Source organism: Aspergillus pseudonomiae, assembly GCF_009193645.1.
Source record: "Aspergillus pseudonomiae strain CBS 119388 unplaced genomic scaffold BDV37scaffold_10, whole genome shotgun sequence".
In the NCBI taxonomy this organism is placed as follows: Eukaryota; Fungi; Ascomycota; class Eurotiomycetes; order Eurotiales; family Aspergillaceae; genus Aspergillus; species Aspergillus pseudonomiae.
The window spans coordinates 68,843-93,463 of record NW_022476002.1 but is presented as its reverse complement, the minus strand read 5'-3'; the positions used below and the strand labels follow the sequence as shown (position 1 = coordinate 93,463).

General features: G+C 48.2%; 7 protein-coding genes across 7 annotated transcripts; 5 read left to right on the top strand and 2 right to left on the bottom strand.

The window, feature by feature from the left end:
- Window positions 1-362: 362 nt before the first annotated feature.
- BDV37DRAFT_290297 (cytochrome P450) lies at window positions 363-3,949 on the bottom strand (the record flags this gene model as incomplete). Its single annotated transcript, XM_032088686.1, has 8 exons — window positions 363-879; window positions 948-1,565; window positions 1,616-1,684; window positions 1,747-1,831; window positions 2,572-2,633; window positions 2,792-3,221; window positions 3,453-3,456; window positions 3,603-3,949. The coding sequence occupies 8 exons, from the start codon at window positions 3,947-3,949 to the stop codon at window positions 464-466; spliced, it is 2,031 nt and encodes a 676-aa protein (XP_031944873.1). The 3' UTR covers window positions 363-463.
- Window positions 3,950-4,299: 350 nt separating this feature from the next.
- Window positions 4,300-5,109, top strand: pyr4 (meroterpenoid cyclase pyr4; the record flags this gene model as incomplete). Its single annotated transcript, XM_032088685.1, has 2 exons — window positions 4,300-4,831; window positions 4,896-5,109. The coding sequence occupies exons 1-2, from the start codon at window positions 4,314-4,316 to the stop codon at window positions 5,107-5,109; spliced, it is 732 nt and encodes a 243-aa protein (XP_031944872.1). The 5' UTR covers window positions 4,300-4,313.
- Window positions 5,110-5,853: 744 nt separating this feature from the next.
- BDV37DRAFT_269048 (cytochrome P450) lies at window positions 5,854-7,891 on the top strand (the record flags this gene model as incomplete). Its single annotated transcript, XM_032084287.1, has 9 exons — window positions 5,854-6,009; window positions 6,062-6,166; window positions 6,221-6,337; window positions 6,412-6,779; window positions 6,828-6,933; window positions 6,984-7,165; window positions 7,300-7,313; window positions 7,363-7,639; window positions 7,702-7,891. The coding sequence occupies 9 exons, from the start codon at window positions 5,854-5,856 to the stop codon at window positions 7,889-7,891; spliced, it is 1,515 nt and encodes a 504-aa protein (XP_031944871.1).
- A 786-nt stretch (window positions 7,892-8,677) lies between these two features.
- Window positions 8,678-10,604, top strand: BDV37DRAFT_4531 (aromatic prenyltransferase). The gene is made up of 2 exons (XM_032090681.1): window positions 8,678-9,894; window positions 9,964-10,604. The coding sequence occupies exons 1-2, from the start codon at window positions 8,738-8,740 to the stop codon at window positions 10,112-10,114; spliced, it is 1,308 nt and encodes a 435-aa protein (XP_031944870.1). The 5' UTR covers window positions 8,678-8,737; the 3' UTR covers window positions 10,115-10,604.
- A 1,789-nt stretch (window positions 10,605-12,393) lies between these two features.
- Window positions 12,394-13,548, top strand: BDV37DRAFT_269046 (class II aldolase/adducin domain protein; the record flags this gene model as incomplete). Its single annotated transcript, XM_032084286.1, has 5 exons — window positions 12,394-12,661; window positions 12,719-12,979; window positions 13,061-13,193; window positions 13,254-13,422; window positions 13,474-13,548. 5 exons carry the CDS (start codon window positions 12,394-12,396, stop codon window positions 13,546-13,548), a joined length of 906 nt encoding a protein of 301 aa, XP_031944869.1.
- Window positions 13,549-19,968: 6,420 nt separating this feature from the next.
- BDV37DRAFT_279719 (uncharacterized protein) lies at window positions 19,969-20,550 on the top strand (the record flags this gene model as incomplete). Its single annotated transcript, XM_032086390.1, has 1 exon — window positions 19,969-20,550. The coding sequence occupies one exon, from the start codon at window positions 19,969-19,971 to the stop codon at window positions 20,548-20,550; it is 582 nt and encodes a 193-aa protein (XP_031944868.1).
- Window positions 20,551-23,321: 2,771 nt separating this feature from the next.
- BDV37DRAFT_279718 (uncharacterized protein) lies at window positions 23,322-24,279 on the bottom strand (the record flags this gene model as incomplete). Its single annotated transcript, XM_032086389.1, has 5 exons — window positions 23,322-23,618; window positions 23,690-23,905; window positions 23,973-24,041; window positions 24,093-24,191; window positions 24,244-24,279. The coding sequence occupies 5 exons, from the start codon at window positions 24,277-24,279 to the stop codon at window positions 23,322-23,324; spliced, it is 717 nt and encodes a 238-aa protein (XP_031944867.1).
- Window positions 24,280-24,621: the final 342 nt, after the last annotated feature.

Below are 24,621 nucleotides of genomic sequence, written 5' to 3'. Positions count from 1 at the left end.
CAAAGGGTCAGAATAACTCTGGATCCACGATCCAGAAGCCCAGGACTGACTTACATAGCCGCCGTTACACTCTGAATGGGAGCTGTATTCGGGTATAATGCCAGTCTCTCTCTCTCTCGATATGGATTCTCTCTATATATATTCCGCACGACACGAATAGTCTACCTTGACAGCTTCATAGATCTACTTCCGTAACAAATGATATCTAGAAGACAAAAGCTAAAGGGAAGGTTTTTCTTACCATGAACCATGGTATGATTCTTCTATAACAGGCCACCCTCAAAGGGAGCCCACGCTTAGACGCCCGAGGTCACCCATAATCCAAGCAGCTACATTCTATGACTGCACGACATGGAGGCATACAATTCGCACCACATCAGTATGGCATTTGTGCTACTATCCGATTACAATTCACAACAATCGTAAGACACACCAACCTCTGACCGAATATTAAGTATTCATTTTAGGCCGTCCGTGGTCCAGTCCGCCTTCGCACATACACATCAGTAGAGGTGTTCGGGACGATTTTATCCCCCAGTAACATATTCTTCGGCCTCCCGACCTGATCGGAACCAAATCTAAACTCATAATCCAGGAGAAACCGACTGAGGATGGCCTTCAAAACAAACGTGGCGAAGAAGCGACCGGGACATGCATACCGGCCCAGTCCGAAGTGCATGCTGGTGGCACCCGTGTGGACAAACTGGGACTGAGCCTTGTCGCCGTCGACGTAGCGGAAGGCGTCGAATGTGTCGGGGTTGGAGATGTACGTAGTATCCATGCCAATGGGCCCGGACGCCATGCAGATATGGGTGCCCTTTGGAAGTCGGAGGCCATCGGAGAGGACCAGGTCTTTCTTGACTACCCGGTGGAAGGATACTAAGCAATGCATAAAATGCATAATTAGTGAGTTAATACGGGACAAGGTGGAAATGGGGGCAACATACGCTCGCCTGGGGGATTAAAGCGCTGTGACTCCTTGAGAAAGCTATCCAGGTGCCTGAGCGCAACCAGATTACTGTAGGTGGTCGACTTCCAGTCGGGCAGGACCTTTTGGATCTCCTGCCGGAGAGGCTCAAGCCACCGAGGCATCGTGATGAGATCATACAAGCCATGGGTGATCGACATGGCACTTGTATGGACGACTGCCATACTGGTAAGACCCAGCAGACGGTGCGCAATATTCCTTGGATCGCCCTCGTTATCATTCTGGGCCAGGTCCATCATCCACTGGAGGAAGTCATCCGGTTTCTCGTAGTCAGGGTCGCCCGACGCTTCCTTCTGTCGGCGTCTCGCTATCTCTGGACCGAGAAGCTCATCTTGCACGTATCGTAGCTGTGTATCTAGGCTGCGACTGCTAGGTAAGATGGACCCGACGATGGGATGGATGAAGCTTGGTATTGGACGCAGCAGTGCGATTGTCATGAAGATATTTTTGGTAAAGTCGATCGAAGCAGTCAACCATTTCTCACTACGGCAGATTTCAGGTCCGACAAACACACGGGCACCAGATCGAGCGACTAGGCGGAGGAAAAGCTCATACGGCTTGATTGGAACCCATTCATCTATCACTTCTTAGCATTTGAGCAGGCAGTATAATTGAAATTGAACACACGTTCGCAATCTGGCATCTCAACTTGAAAGCCATGACCTAATTCGTCTATAATCCGGGGCACCAATCGACCTGATCGAAAGCTGCATTAGCTCTGCCCTATATGAACGCCTAGTGTGGTAGGATTAACACACTGATCGCAGGAGTTAGGCGCTTCTGTATAACCTCAGTATGCAGGTGACTGTCGTTCAATATTGTCGTGTATTTGCCCACATGATCCTAGAGCAGCTTGATCGTAAGTTACAGTCCTTCCAACGTGGCGAGATATTCTATCCCTCACCTCGAACACCGCTTCCAGAGCGTTAAGCGTTGTGAGAGGTAGCTGGCGCAGCTCCTCCACGTACTTATTCGATAGCACGATGATATCCCCATCGGGCTTGAGAAGGCGGAATGCTCGATCTTTATACTATGATCCGCTTTGAGAAACAGGCACAACTCCCTCTAGTGCTAGTTTACTCACCTGTCGATATCCCTTGTAGATAACAGTAGGGGCTGTTGAGTTGAACCACACCCGACTCAGGAATTCAGGTAGATAAGGATTGAAGAGCGTAACAGTTGGGACAGACACATTGCTGCGTTTCACGGGGTTGGGGACTATGAACCACGTAAACAGGATGACTAGCGAGATAACAAACAAAATAGAACCATTCTCTGCTGCAAACGAATAGCTATACTTGGCCACCGTGGCAGTGAGACTGTCCATGCTCATGGGTGTCTTTGAGTATAATTCAAAGCGCTCTTGTCAAGATGGAGTCGGTGTCCCTGGTCTCACTCTGGATTGTGAAACATATCCTACTTATTGCTGAGTTGGTCTCGGTGAATACCCCTCATCCATCCTGAGCCATGGTGGCACAGTCCCAAGACCACAAGGTTGTGCAGCTTACGTGCACTGATGTGTCCGTAGCAAGGGTAGGGTCGTCGGATATGTCGACGCTGACGTCCGAGTGCAGGAATGATACCTGCATGGTCGTAATACTGGTAGCGAAGCAAGATAGACAATGTCTACTGAAAGCACGGTTTACTAGAGTTATATTTCTAACCGTTCTGCGTCCATGTTCCAGACAGGTTTGCAATATCTCATTCACCTGCACGTTTCATAATATGATCCTGTTGGTTAATTGGAATATTTCGAAACGTATCACACCCGGATGCGACGTCAGGTTAGCCGACTCCTAACACCTCGATCCTGCAGATACGAGATATCTTCCGATTCCCACGCAAGTCTAACTGCCGTAGCCGAGGGTCCATCAATCAGCATCCATCCAAGCAACCGTCGGATCAGTTGGGATTTGCTGATCTCCAATCCAGCCCGGTGGCACACTTGGATGTAACGATCGGTGCTCCACACCACTGTGGCCACTGCAGCAATACCATAGTCCCATTGGAGGAAAGTATACAATCCAGCTTCAAGAGCTCCGAGTCCGTCTGCAGGCTGATTGAAGAGCGGAAACGTGACACCGTATGGACGCAGAGAGTAGAGATCATGTGATTGGGCAAAAGATTGGATTGTGGACGCCACGAATGCTGAGAGCCACGCCATATGACAGATGTAGGAGCAAACAAATCCGAAGCGATACACGGAACGTAGCTGACGGCGTGCTGATGCTTCCTGCGAGTATGTAGAACCCATGGTAAGATGGTGGACGATCAATAGGACGACAAAGTATACTGGCCATCCTTGCCATGCCGCGATGAGTTGTTGTTTGACATCAGGGGAAATCATAGAAGGCGCTGTGAGGGACATTGTCGCCAAGGGCAGGATGTAGCTCATGATGATCGAAGCAACTAGACCGTCGGTGGGTGTGGGAGCTGCTCCTGTAGGACGCGGGCTCTCACAGACCGGTCTAGCCCTAGAAGACACAGCAAAGAAGCATGGTATCACGACTCCAGGACCAACTGCCTGTTGTGCAATCCCAACGATGAGAGTTCTTCCAATAGTTAGGTTCTCAGCCTCATTGTCCATTGGCCAGGACGTTGGTGTGAGACTTACATTGCCATGCCACGTATGAATGAGAATGTCCGGCAGATATGGACCACAACGATCATCCAGATGCCAACCATACCCCCCGCAAAGCCCAGCCCCAGTAGGGACAAACCAGCATGGTGGCCCTGGGAAATCGGCCAAAAGAAGATGATTGTATTTTCCAATATACTGTCGAGAGCTTTTAGCCCAGTATACTCCGATAGAAGAGCAACAGGCGGTTCCCCAGGAGCCATTCTAGTCGCCAGCTGCTGCGAGAGAAGATCGAAGAATTCATTATTGAATAATGAGATGTACATCATATAGAACGAGGTCACCGCCATCAGCCAGATCAAGTAACGTAATGCCGAGATCATGATATAAAATCGCTTCGATAGAGTGTAGACGTAGTTCGACCGTGTAGCAATGTGACCTGATGATTGTTCAGAGCTTCCGAAAGACCATAAGCAATGCGCTGTCCATGAGCTTCAGGGTTGGGCTCCCGTCTGGGCCTCCTAGCCGCGCGTTGCAGCGAGGAATATATATTTCTGGAGCACAGAGGATGACTGGGTATTCATCCGCGTGTCTGCGAATTTGCAACGGTTTAGAAGTATTAAACCGGTTCATGTGCCCTTGAATCCGACAATCGCAGTGTCTCCCATTCTCTATTGCAGCTCTACACGGCGAAGAGTCCGAGGTAAACACCAGCCACCATACCCTGCCTTGTGCCGTATCTACGCAATGGAAGGATTTGGCTCGCCACAAGCCCCAGATGCGTATCGTGAAGTTGCATGGATTGCGGATATTTTCGTCGTCGGAATGGGGATTGGTTGGGTTATTAACTATGTCGGTATGGTCTACGGATCGCTCAAAGATCGTACATATGGAATGGCTATCATGCCCCTCTGTTGCAATATTGCGTGGGAAATAGTATATGGCCTTGTCTACCCATCTACGACTGTGGCTGAGCAAGGCGTCTTTGTATGTGGTCTTGCCATCAACCTGGGCGTCATATATACAGCAATCAAATTTGGACCTAAGGAATGGACCCACGCGCCTTTGGTGATGCACAACCTGCCACTTATTTTTATGCTTGGTATAATCGGCTTTCTCACCGGCCACCTTGCCCTAGCAGCGGAGCTAGGCCCTGCACTGGCCTATAACTGGGGGGCTGCATTCTGTCAGCTGCTTCTCAGTATTGGAGGGCTCTGCCAGTTGATCACTCGCGGAAGCACCCGAGGGGCCTCATACACGCTCTGGTAAGTTTTACCCAGGTTATTTCGGTCGCAATACACTCCGTCGCTTGCTGATCTTTGCTACCAGGCTGTCCCGGTTCTTGGGCTCTTTCTCCGTGGTGATCTCTGCCTGGCTGCGTTATAAATACTGGCCACAGGCATTTTCATGGCTGGGAAGACCTTTGTTAATGTGGTGCTTTTTTGTCTGGCTTGTTGTCGACAGTTCATATGGGGTTTGTTTGTATTATGTCCAACGGTATGAGCGAAGGATGGGCTTAGGTGCCGACAGGAAGACGGTCTAGACCGGGGCGGATGGACGATTCCCTCTGGGCTGCCACTTGTTCAGCTGCTGTGTAACTTGTTTGCTGTCTGGCTCGTATTGAGTATAACTATTTTCTGAATGTGAGACCTACTTCTTGGCTGTTTAGAAACAGATTTTTATTCTCACCCTGTGGGATAGAGTCGGTAATATTGGAAAGATAGCCCTAGACGGCATTTGATTCAAACATGGATGTTTCTACGCAGAGAAGCTTGGAATGACTGGACGATGAGTCGCAGCAAAGCCATGGAAACAGTTGATGGACAAAGAAACAAAGAGAAAAGATGAAAGAAAGGTTATGGCCTCTTGCCACTGACTCGCATAACCCCCGCAATAACAGGGATAGACCCTGCTTGGTTCTGGTATTATACTATTTCTCGCTGGACGTAGGGAAGCCCTCTTAACACGCGGCTGGGGGTCAATCCATCTGAGCCCCGCGTTGATATTATGCACAGGTGAATACGACCCAGCCCCATCAGCTGCCATATCTGTTGCTGGATAATCCTCATTACTGAGACTGGTTTCCAATCCAACGCTGATCAAGGCGTCAGAATTAATTCCCGGGCGATTTCAAAGGTTGACGCCTCCATCCACCTACATGTCTTGAGCCCGTGGCCCTTTCAAGCAACCACAATGACCACATGGGTGGTCGGGCTTATTGAGTCGCATTTGAGGCGATCTACTTGAAATCATCGAATTGCTCAAGAAGCCGACCATGATATTGTCAATGTCTCAACTCCTTCAGAGAACGTTGGCTTTTTCTACGGACCTGGTAGAGCGCCAGGTAACCTATCCGTTCGCCGCTCCTGTTTGGGCGTATTTGTTGGGAGCTCTCCTTATCCAGCAGACCGTGACCAGATGGTACAGATATTATAAATCATGGGTAGGTGGCCTAGCCTGATACTCGACAATGACAGCCCAGCTGAGGTAGAAAGGTCGACGTCCCGGTAGTTGGAGGGTATGGGGTTGTTGGGTCTTGGATTGCGGCATTCCGGTGGACAGCGCGAGCGCGATCCTTAGTGGATGAGGGCTATCGGAAGGTGTGTATCTATCGACTCTGACCTGGAATGTAATTTGTGACGCATTCCATACAGCACGGCGACTTTGCCTTCCAGGTATCAACTCCAACTCGATGGGAAGTCTTTATCTGCAATGACGAAATGGTGCGCGAGTATCGTAACTTTACCGACGAACGCTTCTCGGCGAATGCTGTTACAGCTGAGGCAAGCCCTTGATTGACAGAACCAAGTCCAGGAAAGGTCGATACTGACATTATCATACGCAGTTATTCGAAGCGCAGTATACCGTTCCAGGCGCGGCAGAGGGTGTGCATAAAGTACCTGTTCCTACCGTGGCGAAGGCCCTGACCTGGCAGCGCACTCGCGCCGCAACCAAAAGCGACCCATACTTTGAGGAGTTTGTGAAAGAACTGGAGCACGCTTTTGATGTGGAGACCATGTTTGGTGACGATGATTGGAACGATCTTTGCTGTTTCGCTACTGGAACAAGGATCGTGGCCCATCTAACCGCCAAATCACTGGTAGGGTACCCTTTGTCTCGAGATAAGGAACTGATTGATCTATTCGCCGAGTATGGCAATGCGGTGCCAACTAGTGGTTTCTTTATTGCAATGTTTCCGGAGATTTTGAAACCGTAGGAAAAGTGCACCGAATTCTCCGTCATAAGCTAATTCGTTCATAGCTTCGCTGCAAAAATGTGTAGCGCCCCAAAGATATCAGCACGCCTTGATAGCATTGTGATGGACGAATTAAAAAAGAGGAAAGAAAATCCCCGGAGCGAGCCACAGGTACTGGTCTTATACTGTGTCCAGATGCAGACACTGACATCGTCCTTAAGGATATCACGGATTGGCTTTCGTCGTGGAGTCGTACATACCCTGGGACGTACACCGACCGAGATATTGCTCGGTCCGTAACATCAGCCGTGTTTGGGGCTATCCATACTACTACACAGGTGAGCTCCACGGGGGTAACCAACCTGTTCGAAGCCGTCCGGCTTACCTTAGTGCTTAGGTGTTGGTCCATTGCCTGTTGGACCTGGCCATACGGCCGGAATACGTGCAGCCACTCCGGGAGGAAGTGCAGACCGTCTGGAATAGGGACAACCATCAGTGGACTAAAGAAGGACTTGAATCTATGGAGAAGCTGGATAGTTTTGTGAAGGAATGTCAGCGCTTTAATCCTCTTGATGCTGGTCAGTGAATTATCGCAGAGAGCACTCAGCGACCACTGTCTGACGTTTCATTTAGGTTCTCTTGCACGACGCGCTACGAAAGACTTCACTTTCAGCAATGGGCTTCGCATTCCTGAAGGAACGTACGTGTTCACACCAAATGCACCGGTTCTCTTCGACGAGAAGCATTACCCCGATGCCCAGCAATTTGACGGCTATCGATTCTATCGGTTGGGTAGGGTTACAGGACGACCACTCGACTACAAATTCATTGCTGCCAATACCAAGTATCTCCAATTCGGAGACGGGAGACATATATGGTTAGTGAAAAGTCTGCCTCTCAGTTCACAGGAACGGTGCTGATTTAAATGTTGTTTTTCAGCCCTGGTCGATTCATGGCGGCAGACGAGATCCGTCTTCTGCTGGCGCATATTCTTATGAACTACGACATCAGACCGAAAGATCATGGTCAACGCCCACCTAATTGGACCTTTAAGAAGATTTTGTTCCCGGACATGAAAGGAATGGTGCAGTTGAAGCGGCGATCCGTTACGGCATCCAACCCTAACTAGTTACTCTTGGGTGTTTAGAGCCCGAGTAGAATATGATATAGTGCATTCCCGTACCTGATAACGCTTCTGTCTGGATTTACTAACTCAATTCATTAAAAATAATAATATATGCATCATAGGTCTCTGTCCTCAATTAGCAGATTTTCACTAGGCGAAGCTCAACTACAACACACCAGCGGAGACGTTTTAGCACTCTCAATTGAGAGAGAACCAGTATTTGCTGGCAGGACATAACCCTGAATAATTACCTACGTTGTACATAATCCGAGTTGTGAGTGAGAGCAACCCTCAATGCCTCTTCGATATACATCATGTTCAAGTTGCTATAAATACACCCCACTCGTATGATTTACTGCATAAGGCAGTCACTTATGCTTCACGGAGACCCTTTGCATCCAAAGCTTTACGCTGAAATAATGCAACTGCTTTTAGAATAGTAGGCTGACATGATTGACCTCAGATTGGTATGTCTGGCGTCATTAGTGAAACCGTGGCGGCTGAGTGCAAGGGCAGAATCTCGTATGTATGCATTCTCATGACATGTAGGAGATGCTGGATTATCGTGGAAGGCATCACACGACTTGTGGTCCCCGTAGACCGGCTTACTGAGAACTTTCTTTTTTCAATCTGAACTTCGTATTGCGTTGTTGACCGCATAACCGGGGTGCTATCCGCTGACCTCTTGGATATTTCCGGGGGATTCCGAAACTGCTCATGGCCTTGGGCTATATAGAACTTTCCTTAGATCCTGTCCAGATCCCCATCATCATCATCTCCATTCAATCTCACAAACCCGCACTTCAACACTACCTAGTGCAGCTTCAGCACACAAGATCAGCAAGCAACATGTCCAATCCGACGCCAGAGGCGTGCCCAGCCCACCAAGCCCTTGCTCGAGGTATGGGGTTCAAGAACAAACATGAGAAGCTTTGGTGGGCTATCTTCGGACCTCTCCTCGAGAAGCTCATGACGCTCTGCGATTACCCAGTGTCCCTGCAATACCAGCACCTATCATTCATCTATCACCATATCATTCCTTACTTTGGCCCATATCCGACCGTCGAAAACGGTTGGCTATGGAAGACCTGCTACTCACCGGACGGAACATCAGTCGAAGTCAGCCTCAATTTTGACGGCTCAAGGAAAACTGCACGTATGGATCACGTCGTTATCAGCCAGTGGAGCGGCACACCAAAGGACCCCTTTAGTCAGAACGTGGCCGTCGAGTTGATCAAATCCCTGGCCGCCATACTCCCCGACTTTAATTGGGACTGGTTCGACTATTTTGTCCAAGAAATGTTCATCCCCGAATCATCAACTGAGACGGTGCTCACACGACAGCCCCCGGAATTCGTTCATATGATTATGCAGGGCATCAATGGGTACGATCTGCTGGACAGTGGCGTTCGGGTGAAGCCCATCTTTAGCGGGCTTGCGAAAAGTGTTGAAACAGGCATATCCCTAGACAAGCTACTCTTCGACACGTTTCACAATAATGCTGAACTTTTCGGTTCATACCAGCCGGCCCTGAAAGTCCTGGAGGACTACTGCCAGTCGGATCAAACCAAGAAGTTTGGAACCAAGGCCTGTTTCCTCAGCTTCGATGCTACTAACACTAAAGACGCGCGACTCAAGGTCTACCTGCATGGGCCACAGACAGCGTACATGAAGGTCCAGGACGCGTTTACCTTGGGTGGCCGCCTCAATAGCCCCAATATTCAGGCTGGTGTGAAGGAGCTACGCAGGTTTTGGTATGAAGTGCTCAATCTGCCTCCAGACTTTCCCGAATCGCAAGACTTACCTGCGACCGACGACCTTTACCAGGGCTGGCAGGTTAATTATGAATTGAGGCCCAACAACCCTGTCCCTGAGCCGAAAGTATATATTCCAGTGGGAATTGACAACAAGGACCAGGAGAGTATCATCCAAGGACTCCAGGAGTTCTTTTCCCGCCATGAATGCATGGACGTACGGGACTATCGACACATCTTTGAGACGCTATTGTACGTTTGCCGGACCCAAGCCAAGATTCATGTATTTTCTTGTTTACTAACATGATTCTCTATGTTTAGCCTGGATGGTGACAAGCTCACTGGAATTCACCACTTCATAACTTTCAGTTACAAATCCCACCCATATGTCACTTGTTACTACAAACCACACGTAGTCCCAGTTCCAGCCAAGGAACTCGAAGAGTCAGAGGTGAAGGCGATTTCCAAGTAGAATATCTCACAGGCCTAGTACGTCCATCACGTCCTGGTAATAAGATTCAACTAATTCACATGTTCCTCCAGCCTACCGGTTCACCTACATTTACTTGTCGAGAGCTAGTGTGTCGCATCGGTGCTATTCAAAATTGACTTTGTAGCTCGAGGGTGGGTCTAGACTTGGTGTATACGTGCTGTGAATTTGTGTAGTAGAATACCAGAGTATAGCTGAATTGGCCAAACCTGGGGTTGATATGTCCAACACTAGTAATGCCCCTGATCATGTAGCTTAATAGAATGCCCACATATCATGTATTTCCTATGAAATCATGCAAGGTGCGTATAGCGATGGGAATAGCTAAGGCTCAAGTTGGGAATCGACTTTTTCTTTCTTGAAGACCTTGATATAACAAGCCTCTTTTTTCCAGTTCATTCTGATCTACGCGCCATTGCTGCTTTGAAAGATAGTCCCATGTCAAGTGAACCCTTCCTATTCCCTACTCATGTCCGCCCTTTCCCGTATCGTCGACTTTCACTTACTCGTTGCACTTTGGCCCCTGGCCTCATTTCATCCATATATTCCTTCATTTATGCTCTTAGCTCTGCCGGTGAAATTTATCGTTGATATAGCCTTCGAACTTTTCCCTGCACGATATTTTCTTCCGCAGTACCATGCCTATATCTTACGTCTTCCTCTCCTTCAGATATCTGAGAACCATATATCTATTTGTCTCACATTATCGCTTGTTAGTAGGGCATATTGAGTCCAAGACACGAACCATGTATCAGCTGTAATTTGTGGCCGAGTGGTGGTTATGGAGAATAACATCACTCCCATGATGGCAGCAATGCACTCTGGCGTCTCGTCTGAAGGCAACCTGACATCTTTTGCTGCCCCCATTCTCTCCGGGCCACTAGGTGGCCTCCCACTTGCCCCCGTTGCCCGAACCCGGTCTCGTATGAAGAGACTACAAGCCGACGCTGAATCTACTCTAGAAAGCCTGAAAGCTAATAACAGAGATCGCGAGCTATGGCTCGACGCACTCGGCTTGGCCAAGTAAGCCATCGAAAAGCTGGCAGAGCACGATAATGGTTCACGGGATATCGCCTATCGCTTTCAATGGGAAGGGACGATTGGCATAATGAAGAGTATGCCGGTACATGACCACGAACATTTTAAATAAACCAAGCTTTCTCTAGACACAAATGACCAGCTACCCGGGAGGGCATGTCAGCAATTAGTAGTTACCGGGGCTATAATATTGCCTACGAACCGACTTGTGGAAACAAAGGAATGCCTTTACACAGTTGGCCGACTTAGTGATTGAGGCCAGGGTCAGTGGGCATTACATGAAACAAAAAGAGGGTGCTCGTTGGTGGTTCGAAAATTCCAGCGGAAGGGTGCGCATTGTGATCGTTATTGCTTCTTCTACTTCCTCGGCGGGATGCTGCTGGCACGCCTTCAAATGTGCCATGAAATATAAGGCTTCCGCTAGCGAGAGGATCAAGTGGTCTAAATATATTCCTCGCTTTGTGCAATAGCAGCTACTCTGGGGATATACTGTGATTTGTAATAGCTTTGTGTTCTAGGTTATCGAGGGTAGCAAGCATCGTGGACAGTGTTACATCGTTCCCTTTCGGTGTATGAGGACACCCCTGTTAGCAGAGGCGAACAAGATGTTTACTTTGCATCCATTGCGTCATTATCTTCTGAGTTGCGGCTTTTTCAAATGGCTCCGTACATGTCTACAGGATTAGGGTTGCTATGTCAAACAACATCAATAATAAGTTATTTGTTAGTCTGGGAAATGAAGCTTGAATATACTACTACTGGTTTGCGACTAGTAAAGATTTCCTCTGCTATTGACGGCTTGGAAGTAGATCACATATCTAAACACGGTTATCTTAAATGTCAGCCAGCGTTCAAAACGGTAGGTATGTGCCCCCTGGACCATAAATATCGGAAAATGGAATACATAGCAGCATAGAGCTTAAGGGCTTGCCTACCCTCAGATCTCATCAATTGAGGGGTTCCTTTAAAGATGCATTAGGGCTGACCCACTTATCTGATAAACAAGGCAGGCAACTCCGAGGAAGGCAGGTAATCCATCAGACTGGCCAACCTTTGAAATGCGCCTTCCATGGACATGACTCCCACCATTAAATGCACGGGGAGAAATTTATGTCGACATCATAGGTTTGCCAAGACAGCGTGGTATTGAAATACTTCCAACTATCCCGTACGATGTTCTTTCCCACGTCAACTACTTCTTCATTAAACACAGCCCCATAATAATGTCTACAACAACCGCAACCACTATTGCCCCACAGCCAACGGTGCTTCGGACTGGGCAGGATGGCGCACCTAGTGCTGAGAACGACCATGCCTTCCAGGCACTTGCACGAGGTGACCAGCAAGGTGTGATGAAACTGCGAGGTATCCCTACCTTCACCGATTTGCACGCAAAGCGGCAATGGATTCGTCAGCACATGGCTGCAGTGTTTCGCTTTTTTGGAAAGCGAGGATGGGGAGAAGGGGTTTCTGGCCATATCTCTGTACGAGGTACGACACGGCTGCGCTGTAGTAAAGGACAATTGAAGGTGGACTAAAAGAGAACAGACCCGATTCTACCGGACCACTTCTGGATGAACCCATTCGCAATGCATTTCAGCCTGATCAAAGCATCTGATCTGGTTCTGGTTGACAGTCGTGGATACGTGGTGGAAGGTGGCAACCAAGCTATGATCAACGAGGCGGGCTTTATGATCCATTCTGAAGTCCACCGTGCGCGGCCGGAGGTTATGGCTGTCGCACACACCCACAGTATTTACGGGAAGACGTGGAGCAGTTTTGGTAAACCCATCGAGATGCTTACGCAAGGTCCGTATATCCCCTCCCCCCCAAACACACACACACACGTTTGCTCTACTTCTTGCAGTCGCTGAATGTCTACTGTTACAGATGCGTGCAACTTCTATGGCAAGCTCAGCGTGTACGAGGACCACGGCGGGATTGCCCTGGCCCAAGATGAAGGCAGGGCCATTGCGAACGCCCTGGGAAAGACTAGTATGGCTGCTATATTGCAGAACCACGGGTTAGATACCCATGCTCTGATTTATCATTGTGAAAGTGGAGCTAATGAGCAGGGGAACAGTTTAATCACACTTGGGTCTACAGTTGATGAGGCTGGGTTTCTTTTCTACAGCCTGGAAAAGGCATGCCACTCTCAGTTGCTCGCAGAGGCTGCTGCTGCTAATGGAGTTCCTAAGAAGATCATTCCCGATAATGTCGCCCAATTCACGGCCGACTCTGTTCAAACACCAGTATGACCTCAGATGGCCATCCGTGACACTTTATGACTAATGGTTGCGTAGAACAACTTCTATCTGGAGTTCCAGCCCGAATTTGACTTGGTGGTTGTAGAGTCTAAGGGAGAGGTACTTGAGTAATGACAACTAGGACCCCAGCGATTTCTCTGACTGCGTTTATTGTGGCAGTAGTGAAATACGAACGAAACTGTATCATGTATTGCGCAATAACAGGAACATTCAGTTCTCTTATACTGAATTGTATTTATTTCTGTTGTCTCTTGCCTTAAAGAGTCATCCGTAACTATATGGCACAATGTACTCGTATCTCACGCAAAGCACTCGGTCCAATTAGCCTCTGCGAGGGTCAAATCTGCTTGGATGTATTAGCTCATGTCTGGAATATGTATATGGGGGAGTCTTTCACTGCTTCATTGTATATCATCGTCACCTGACCCGCCCCATGTATAGATCACGGTCTCGCCTTCCCACTTTCCCACGACATCTCATACCACATTACCATTCTCCATTCTCCACCCCTGGTCCATCACCATAAAGTCCTCCTTTTACAACTATCCCTCCTTTGAATTCCTGCCAGTCAGCCCTCGGCAATACCATCTTTGATATCAAACCTCAAGTCCAAGTACTCTTTACCTCATTCTAAGTCCTGCGGACCATTGCATATGCTGATTCTAACTATTTCTGCACAGTAAGCCATGAGTACTGGGCCTTTGCCAGACCTGGAGGTACAAATTAAGAAAGTCGTGGAACCCAGAGGCGCACCCCACTTTCCAACTCGCACAGTGATTTTTCACTTTGAGAATGACACATGTCGTCCGGACGACGAAGTAACACTAAAGTGCGTCCCAGACACCTTTGACATCCGAACAAAAGTATTTGTCATTGAACGATGTGAGATATGGCCTGCTGCAGTACTTTTACAAAGTATCTACAGTGCCTGCAGCATCCTTTAGCTCACCATATGAGCAGTTACGGTCGGTTATATTCATCGCCTACATAGGACAAGGAGTCCTTGGTCATGGGCCTTCACTCAAATTGAATTCCATGGCAATGTCTCAGCATTCCCTTCTTTACTGAAGACGACACTGGCGCAGACTTTGATACACTGGGCATTTTAGATTGTTGTTATGCAGGAGCAGCGCATAGATTCACCAATCGGATGGCTGGATCCCTCTCTCCTTGTGACACTACAGGAACAGCCAGGTCGCGTGCGGCTAATTACATTACCTTCACGCAACAGTTGGCCGTGGCCACAAGACGCCTGACAGATTGGCGACCTTATGTCACGCTTGATGACTCCATGCAGAGAATTCAGGAGACAAAAACACCCGAGGCAGCAGATGCCAAGTTAGTACACCTTGGCCAAAGCCCCCAGCCAATCTCTCTCCCGTTCAAGACAAAGTCACCACCCCCAACCACCCATTCAGAACAATATGACACCTGGCTGGAGTCTTGTCTTTCACAAGTGTCCTGGTGAAGGTTTCGGTGGCTGAGCCACTACCGGACACGTTGGAGAAGCTTTCTAAAATTATCCTAGGATTACCCTCAGAATTTCACGTTACAATTGAAGACACGTATGAATCAACGTCGACGCTGCTATTTTTGTCAAGGTCGTGGTCGACGTTATGCAGACTATCTACGATAATTGACCTCACTTTCGTGGGCACTATACAGGGCCCACTGCTCATTCTCCACCTGTAAATTAATACTCGCTCTGCATTGGAGTACATACTAAACCTGTACAGACTAGAGGAGCGATACCGGCCTTCGTATCAAGACGTAACCGCATTATCAGACAATATTATAATCAAGACTCTCTAGAATATTACTTGATGGAAAGGGCTTACGAGGATCCATTTCTAGATTCACTTTTGGAGTCTATCAGAACTGGTAAAGTTATAAGCGATTTGGCCGGACCTATCTCGCCTCATCTTGACCAAGGGAGTTGTGACGGGCGAAACACCGTGCCTGTGATGACCGTAAACTCTGCAATTGTTGTTCGGGCAAGCTCTAAAGCGGAGTCCAATGTCGAGATAATATCCTCTCCCGATCCTTGACAGAAGTCATTGTTGATCAAAGAGCCCTATTGGTTGGATGTAGCTATGATAGCTCAGTGTGGTTACATTCAAAAATGGATATGCACAATATAGTTGCAATACTTCAAGCAATTGCAGGAACGTAGTACTCTCTCCAGCCTGCACTAAAAAGAATTGTTGCTACAGTTTCCAGGGCTATTCGCAGGACGAGAGGATATGTTCATTTCCTGGACAGGTGACGACCAACAGGGAGTTGCTACTTAAGGATAACGTTTTGCATCAGACTACCGATGTAGCGCTGAACAATCTGTTCTGTAGTGAACTGAGGTCCCAGGTTCCATTCGCCCTGTCGATGCCGCAGATGTATTGATTCTCTTTTTTGGTCCACTGTGTTCGTCGTCATCATCACTCGCACCCCTTTGCTTACTTTGATGAAATCGCTGACTCTGTTCATTCATGGTTTCCGGAATGTCATCTTGAGTGTCCCCAAAGTAAACGTTGCGTAGCGTTTCTAGTTGAGTGGTGATCTTCCAGTCGACCTGGCACACCCTAGCACTTCCCAAGGACATAATAGCTCTTCTGAGCGTTGCTAATGGAGCTCCATGTGTGGTTCTGGGCCCTGTACAGCCAAATTCCTCTAGGGAGAATCGCCCGCCAAAGAACCCATTCTGTAAGAAAACAGGTTAATAAAGGCCACCGTTTGACTCGTCCAAGATACCTCCTTGCTCTCGTAAATGGACCCTGTACATGACACCTGTAGGGGCCTACCTGAGGGGAACCTTTCCCTCTTGTTCCTGCAAGTGTCTCTGTTTTGCTTTTTTATCTTTGAGCTCGAAGTCGATAAAATACTGTAAATCGGAAGGCATAATCACGAATCCGGGATTGCGAGCTCTGGGAAACTGCATATGGCAAGAGGTCCAACCCAGTCACTTGTGACTACATCACTTCTCAAACCGACCGTATCAACAAAAGACGAGTCGGAACGTGAATCGAGAAATGAATTGGGAACCGAATCCGATGACGAATCCTCGATATCAGCTCCACCCGCCAAGTAGTGCTCCCTACATTGTTCGTTTCCACATTGGATGGCAAGGCGCTCCGGTCTATCTCATCGCCACGCTCCTGCAACAGACAAGATGCTGCCTTGTATCCGTGATTGACGGATTTACCGATGGGCACCATGGTATGGTCAACTGGCCAGTCGAGGTCACGAACGGACTTGAAGACGCGCACGGTCGTCCAGGTCTCAGCCGAAAGACGAATCGGATGGTACTTCCTGCCCATGTCCCGAAGGATGGCAGCTCGATTTATGTTCCATTCCTCCTCAGAGTACTCGCACATATAGTACGGGCGAGGGAAGGTTAAGGGTCTCGAAGAATGTAACACAGACAAGGTATAACCGAACCACCCCGACAAGGGGACTACCGGGGTATAATTACCTGAGAAAGGCCTCACCAGACCGGTCAGGTCGACAAAAGCACGGGGCGACTCGCGAGCGACATCCCCGCTAGACCAGGATGCAAAACCGCACCACGAGGAGTCGGACTCTTCCACCGGGAGAGGGAGTGCCTTAGGGGTGCTTTAGAGATTTCTGACTGGGTGAGTATCGTCCACGAGCTGGATAATGGAAACAACCTTCATAGCATTTTGCAACATTCTAACCATTGAAATACATCTCAACGCAGGTCACTATAGCTCTGTGTGAGTCCGACCTCAAAATAACACGATACCTAGGCTTGGATGAGCAGGGCATGAATGTGCAACGGGTGATACATCTGGAACTTACGTGCAGATATCCTACCACGAATAAGTTCCATATCCTCTCCAAGAGGGCAACGAAGGAAAAGACGTCCCTCGTTCGTGTGTACGAATGGGGCGAGAAGGCCCGGCTGCCAGTGGGCAGGACTGGGTTTCGGCCTAGGGAAGGGTTGTCTTCCATATGGTGGAACCACCCCTCTAGGCGTACGTAGGAACGGCAGGACGCCGGTTACTATTGCACATGTAAGTGATACGTTAGTCATAGAAGATTAGACAAGTAAATCAGGTATGAAAACAAAGTGATCTTGAGAGTTGGGTTTCGTGGGATGAGCGTAGTTGGATGCATAGTCTCCAGAGCAGGTTTGATACATTGGTTTAACATCGAGGTCGGGGATATAGTCCGTGCCTCTTTCAACAGAGGTTGGCCATCTTGCATCTCTCGACTTTTGAGATAAGCCAAGGTACGTCCCAAATACGTATAATTTTATTAGTTCTCATACCCCCGTCATGAACACAAAGACGACCGCGAAAGGGAACCGGCAAATGAATCAACAAATGAATTCTTACCAGGTCCTCCCATCAAGCAATGTCCTAGAGAGTCTTGGTCACGATATTGTATGATAAGGTGGTAACGTCTTAATACGAAGGCGGTTGTCCATTGGAGATTTCAGGCTGGACGAGGGCCCACGAGTTTGAGAAGGAAAACGACCTTCACAGCACCTTTAGGATACTGTAGCCGTTGAAAGGCATCTCCACACAGGTCATTATAGCTTTTTATTAGCCTGACCTCAGAGATAACACGATACCTAGGGACATATGAGACATCGCTGAAGAACCGCAGTCCAGTATCGGGGAACGTTACCAAGCTCTCGCTGCTGATGTGTCGTATACTTGGACACAATGACAACAGTGAATTCGACGCGAGCGAATATTCGATGGTGAAATTTCACGCTGGGCACTGCACTGTATCGTGTCTCGATTGAAAGGATCTGTGGACAATTAACCATCTCCTTAAATCCATACCTTCACCAAGACTCGGTCACTGTGCCCGTGAAAGAATTCTAGTGCATACAGCAAACTTCCCTCGGCTGATAGGACTACCATCGAATATAAAATCCCCCATCTTATCCCCAGGTCTCACCTTTTCCCCTCTTCTTTGTATACCTCCCCGTGCCTTGCATTAACCGTACCCATTTCAGACTTATTATGGTAGCTCTACCCCTGCGTGCATAGGATCTAGCAAGATGATCAATCAAGAAGACCCCACCCAATCAACCTGCCATGTAAGTCTACCTGGTGCATGACAAGGGATCCTCAGACTATAAGTACTAACTCGGCCTCAGCATCGCAATGCAAGCACCAGTCACCTCTACCTGCCCAGGCATCGAGGTGGTCGATCTAGCCGAATCAGACCGCCAGCAACTGCGTGTTATACTATGTCCATACGTAAAGACATGTTCAGCCTGCCCGAGAAGCCCTGTGCTCCAATGTCGTGGTCCAGGACATATGGTAGAGGAACCTGAAGCCAGAAGTAACGTCATATCTTCCCCAATCTGGTAAATATAATATAGCCAGGCAGGCTTCCAACCGAGAGTCCCATGCTCCAAATATCCTTCTTCCAATCACGGCATGCAGAAGGTCCGACTATCCAGGACCAACACCCATTCTCGTTACAGTGGATCTAGGCGGGGGCTCATTCATACCCTCTAATCAGGAGGTCTCTCATAACGGGAGCATTGTCATGCTACAACTGAACGGCAATCATGCGGAAATGTTGGGGTTCAGTTTTTTGTTTTGCGAGAAGGGAGGAAGGCTGGATTCTGCAACCAAAGTCTTCCAGCATGGAGACGCCTCGGGCCGCCGAGCAACGCCGGAGTTTTCAGACCAACGGTAGAGCCACTGACTTCATTATGGCCCAGGGAAATTTTATGGTCTGGAGACGAAAAACCAGAAACGGTCACGGTTTTGGATCACCTGCTGTCATTCACAAACAATGAGGCGACAGACTTTTTCATGTCGTATGCATCTGACATTGGAGGAAGCAGATGCGTAGAGCTTGAAGACCTGGCCTAGGGATTGGTTTGAAAAAATATACGGAGACCACTAGGTCACCCTATGGACTTCCATACAGAAACAGGGGGAAGTCTCTCCTTACTCAACATGGACAGCTTCGCAAGCGACGTACAGCGTGATTAAGGCGAAGGCGGCATAATTTCTGTACCAGCCGAAAAGTATTTCCATAACACGGGCGAAGCCAGAGTCAAACTAATCTACGACTCTTACCTGGAACATCAATTCTCATTGATCCAGGTGAAACGCTTAATCGGTGTGATGCATACAATAACGTTTCTTAGCTTCGACAATAGCACCAAAAACCTAGTCGCTGCGCTTAGTTTCTCAAAACGTCTGAACGAAGCAACGACTCCACACGCCATCCAAGCCATTCATGCATTAGCATGCGAAGGAACCCCGTGTACCATTAACTGGCAACATGGACTGAAGAGACGTGGCGCTGGATTTGCCATTCCCAAGTCACCTTATTGCATCACCTACCCGCAAAGTAGACAAGAACAAGTGCCTATATCTGAATCCGTATGGGGCTCACAATAGCCGGAAATTCTACGGCTGTTCCTTGGACTTTCCTGTCACTGATCGAAACGTGATAGTTCAGATCAAGGCAATCTATACTCTCTGCTCACCAGATACTTCGCAGTGGCACCCGGTGCTTTTGAACAATGGGTTAACTATGCACCATGCTGCAGCCCTGTCACATGTTCCATGGGTCTTGCAAGAAGAACTTACGGCAGCGTATACTTATATCCTGTCAATGAATCCGTGGACAGACTCGCAAATCGCAGCCTTTCATCTCCTGAAGAGACTTCCGGCCGCATTTGCATCCATCGAAAACATCTTCGGATGTGGCAAGACCAGTGTTCAAGCAGTGATGGCCGTACTTTGCCAGAGACTTATGTACCGGGTTTTAATGATTGCCCCATATAAGGCTCCTTTTTTGGCCCTAGAGAGCCAGCTGTCCGATCTAGACAGCACTGTTCCAGCCCTGCAGTTCCTTCAGTCGCAAATGGAAAAGCGAAAAACGTTACGTTCAGAACCACAGGGTGATGGTGATACATACAGAGAGCGACCAGGAGGCCCCTGGTACATGGGTCGGCTTTATGCAAGGCCTCAACAACGCACAAGTGTCCCGTTAGGGTACTCCAATTACCACGTCGGCAATATCTTTAAAATGGTTGCAAGTTTATTGGCCACTCTGATGACTAGCAAAGGTATATCTGTTACTGAGCTGTCATGCCACGACATCGATCAGTAAATCTGTCTTGAGTCTCGAATCCTTGAGAGGTACGTGAGGCTGTCTTTCTTTACCTGCCGCCTTTCGACTCATTTTCGAAGACTGTATTGATCGGTCTCAATGCTCATGACTTTCACACCTGGATTCGGGGCGTCGCCAACGAACTTGAAGGCAGAAACGAGAAGTTCCTGTTCTCATGTAACTCAAGAAATGGCGCGTTAAAGCGTCCTAATGGTAAACTCTCACGGCGAAGTGATCATCTTCAGGATGTAGCTTTGCTCGACGATGCGCAGTATTAAAGCGACGAGGTCGCTAATCCCAACGAAGACAAGCAGAGAATGCTATCGCCATATACACTGACTGTATGAAACGACATCTGCTTCGTAAGTCCCAGCAAGAGGATGTGGGAAAGTGTTTGCAGGATGAAGTTGAGGCAATAAAAGAAAACAATGATCTATTCACCGGAGCCCTGCAAATGCTGTCCGAAAGGCTGTCCATACAGCGAGAATTCTGCTTTGTACCCCCAATTGGTACATTCAGATATCGTCCGGAAGTATGGATGTAAGATGAACATCCCGAGGCATCATCTTATTGCAGATCAGGATGGTCAATGTCTGGAGGTTCAAGCCTGGATTCCTATCACTGTCCTCAAAAGGGCTCAAGATATCAAGGGAATCCTTAGTTTTGGGGACAGGTTCCAGCTGGGGCCTACCGTACTGAGCTCGGAAGGGGAATTTTTCAATGAGTTCGCCTCGCAAATAAGACGACTGTTATGCGAAAAGCTCTTCAGTCCACAGAACACAGGGTATCGTTGAACATCCAACATCGAATGAGGCCAGAGCTCTCGGAGTTCCCCAGCAGGTACGCATACGATAGCAAAATGAAGAATGGGCACTCCACCAATAGTATCTGCCTGTCTGAATGGCCTTAAACAGTGCATCTGGATACGCTATTCCGAACAGGACATACGCAGCAGTAGCTGTTATCTCCTCGGAGTATCGATTACTGGTACGGTGACCCGGGATGGGAACAGCATGTCACGGATAACTTGAAGAACATGTACAGAGACATGACTCTTACAGAACGTGGTCTGTCTGTGTAGGGCTATACCCTCACATTGCTCGTGCCATACCTGGCACAAAGGAGCATGTACATTGTGGCCCTGCAGAAGCTTTGCCGAAGAAATGGCGTGGCATTCGATTAGCCCCCAAAGGTCCTAACAACCGATACGGCTCAAGGCCATGAAGCGTATGTTGTACCAATACACTGGACAGTCACCAACTCGGGGAGGTGCTCAGACCTTAGCTTTCTGAAGCATACAGCTAATGTGCCACTCACCAAAGCTAGCGGAGGCGGACAAAGAATGTGGAGACAGACTCGCAGGCGACTAGGATGAATACAGAGCCAGGTCCTAGTGGACAAGATGAGGAAGCAATGTCCGGCAGTACACGAATATTAGTGACCCTGGGTGACACATAGCAATTTGAAATGTATCTTTCATGTTTTCAAATCAGCCTATAGTCTCAAAGGCCGTCTTTTGCCTCGACGAGAGCGAATAGATCGCGTCTGGAAAACGGCAGCTGTCTGAAGGTTGGCAGACACTCCACGCGAGACATATGGGACTACTGGATTTCGCCAAAAGAATTCTAGAGGATTCGGTGGCTAAAAGAAAGGCAGGGCGTAAAGCAAAGAGAAAAAGAGAGCAGGAGGCAAAAGAAAAGAGAAAGACAACAGCAGGGCGTTCTTCGGAATAACAGCCCTCTTGTAGGACGAAGCCTATGCTCCCGGCCACACAACGACTTTCTTTAGCTACCCAGCTCCCATCGGGTGGCCTTTATTGCACACCTTGTTCACTCTCACTGTCACTGATCAATCTCGTTTGGTTTCCTTATCAACCTCCACAGCCGGGAATGTGCAACTACAAGCTGATTGAGAACTGAAAGGATTTTCAGAAGAAAGACGTGTTCATTCGCGTTGACGTCTAGGAAAAGACCACACAGGTGGCTGACGGCGATCCTGATGCTCGTTTGTTTCCGTTCATGAACAGACAGCAAAATTGCTGATTCTGCAGATATTATGGAATGTGACTGGACGCGTTGCAACGGTGGGAAGGACGGAAAGAACAAGAAAAGCTGTATTCATTGGACACCTCATGAATCTTCCTTGTGACGTTACCTGTGCCTTTTGGCCTCCAAAGTTCAGGATGTGTTAGCCATGTAGGGTGCTTGGTCGTACTCCAAAAGAGATCTTGGCTGCACGAAGACCCTTCTTAGCGCAGCGGATCTAAAAGGAACTATATCTAGTACTAACTAATACAATAAAAAGCCGTTCCACTCCCGATATTGGATTTCCTGTCAGTAGTAAATCACCTACAGCAATAATGTACGGATCTCAATAGTGGGATGAAAACGGGATCCATAATCTCTATGGTACTATATGACGCTCTTGCTATATCATGAAGTGCGTGTGCTCATTTCAAAGACGATAGTATGAATTGCCTTGATTGACTATTGACCCTCGATGTCTACACTGTAGCAAGGTACAAATGGCGTGGTATCAAGGTATAGTAGCACGATGACAGTTCCTGAAGACATCAGATACAAGGCGCTCCTTCGATCGTGTCCACATGCTAATACATCCTCAACTCCCCGTCAATCACCTACGATGAATTGAAGCCACGGGCCTTATATTCCAGGCGAAGGAAAGAGACCCTCGGCATCGCTTCTGCGTATCAAGTATCATCAACCTCACTATTCCTCCAGATATTTGCGATCCTTGCTTCCCCTTATGCATCAAATTGCGCCAGCCCGAGGTACCAACCCAAAGCCGGCTGGTCCTGGACCAGCCAGCCGGCGTTTCTTTTTAGTCTCCAAATTCAGCACGCCGTGACACGCAGAGCCTTCCTTGTAGTTGAATAACCTCGCCGCACGATGGTCGTGGCCGAACTGACAGTAACTCGGGCTAAGCCTGGAGAGAAACAATGTAACACATCCTCTATCCGTGAGGATCTTCGGACACGAGACCTTTAAACCGTGAATATAGGTGCATCTCACCATGGCACAACTGATCGATTCATGCTCTTGCATTGACTGTCAACCCGCAGACATTATTAGATGAATATCAAGCTGTATCAGTCAAGGAATGACAACAGTGAACTCACCTCACATCGCCTGAGAAACTTGCAATCTGTCTGATTGCATTTCACGCCTGCAAAGTCGGCTGGACACATAATCATGATCAGGTCAGCTGTCTCCTGTTCAGTAAGGTTTGCGACGTTTATCATTCCTAACGCCTGCACGGAGGATTTCTTTGGATGTTTGTGGGCTTCCTTGTTGTTGTTCTCGGGTAAGATCTCTTGCTTCACGGTTGAAGATTTCTACAAGCCAGTCGCTTTGTCATTCATCACCCGGAGGCGAATAACGTCGGTGGAGGGCGCGACGTACCTTCACGCGTCTAGTCTTTGCTATGGGTTTGGTAATTGCGCCATCGTTGACGTGTACCTGTGAGGCCTTCTGTAGTGTTAGGATCTGTATACTAGCTTTTTTAACAGAGATAAACTGTACGTGTTCCTGCGAGAAAGTAACGGTGAGAGTGTTTTCGGATGGACAATGTTGCTCGATACGTCTAATCAGACGCCCCAGGTCTTCATTCGCTAGAGGTAGCTGGTTTGTATCAGTTTGTGATAACCGTAGTTTGTTTATTTGCTTCACGTACAGATAGCTTCATGATACTAGCGGGTGACTCGGCCATGGTGAAGAGCTAGCAATAGCAAAAGCAACACGTGGAGTAAATACAGAGGGTAGGTAGGAGAGTAATAAGGAGTTAGGATTGGTAGCTATGTACTGGTGGGGAGCACGGATGGTGAATTACAGCTGAGGATGATTGTCGAGCATGTCCTGTGGACAGTGAATAATGGAAGAGCAGAACCCACATACTCTTACTTCTACCACTACGTCTCTGCTTGCATTGTTTTGGGATACAAGGGACTTTTGTTTCTCATACGAAATATCGAATCGGTTGTCTAGACTACTGTTTCATGCCAGAAAAAGACGCTCCACTGTCTTCATCACTGTATTCACAATGGCTAGAGCT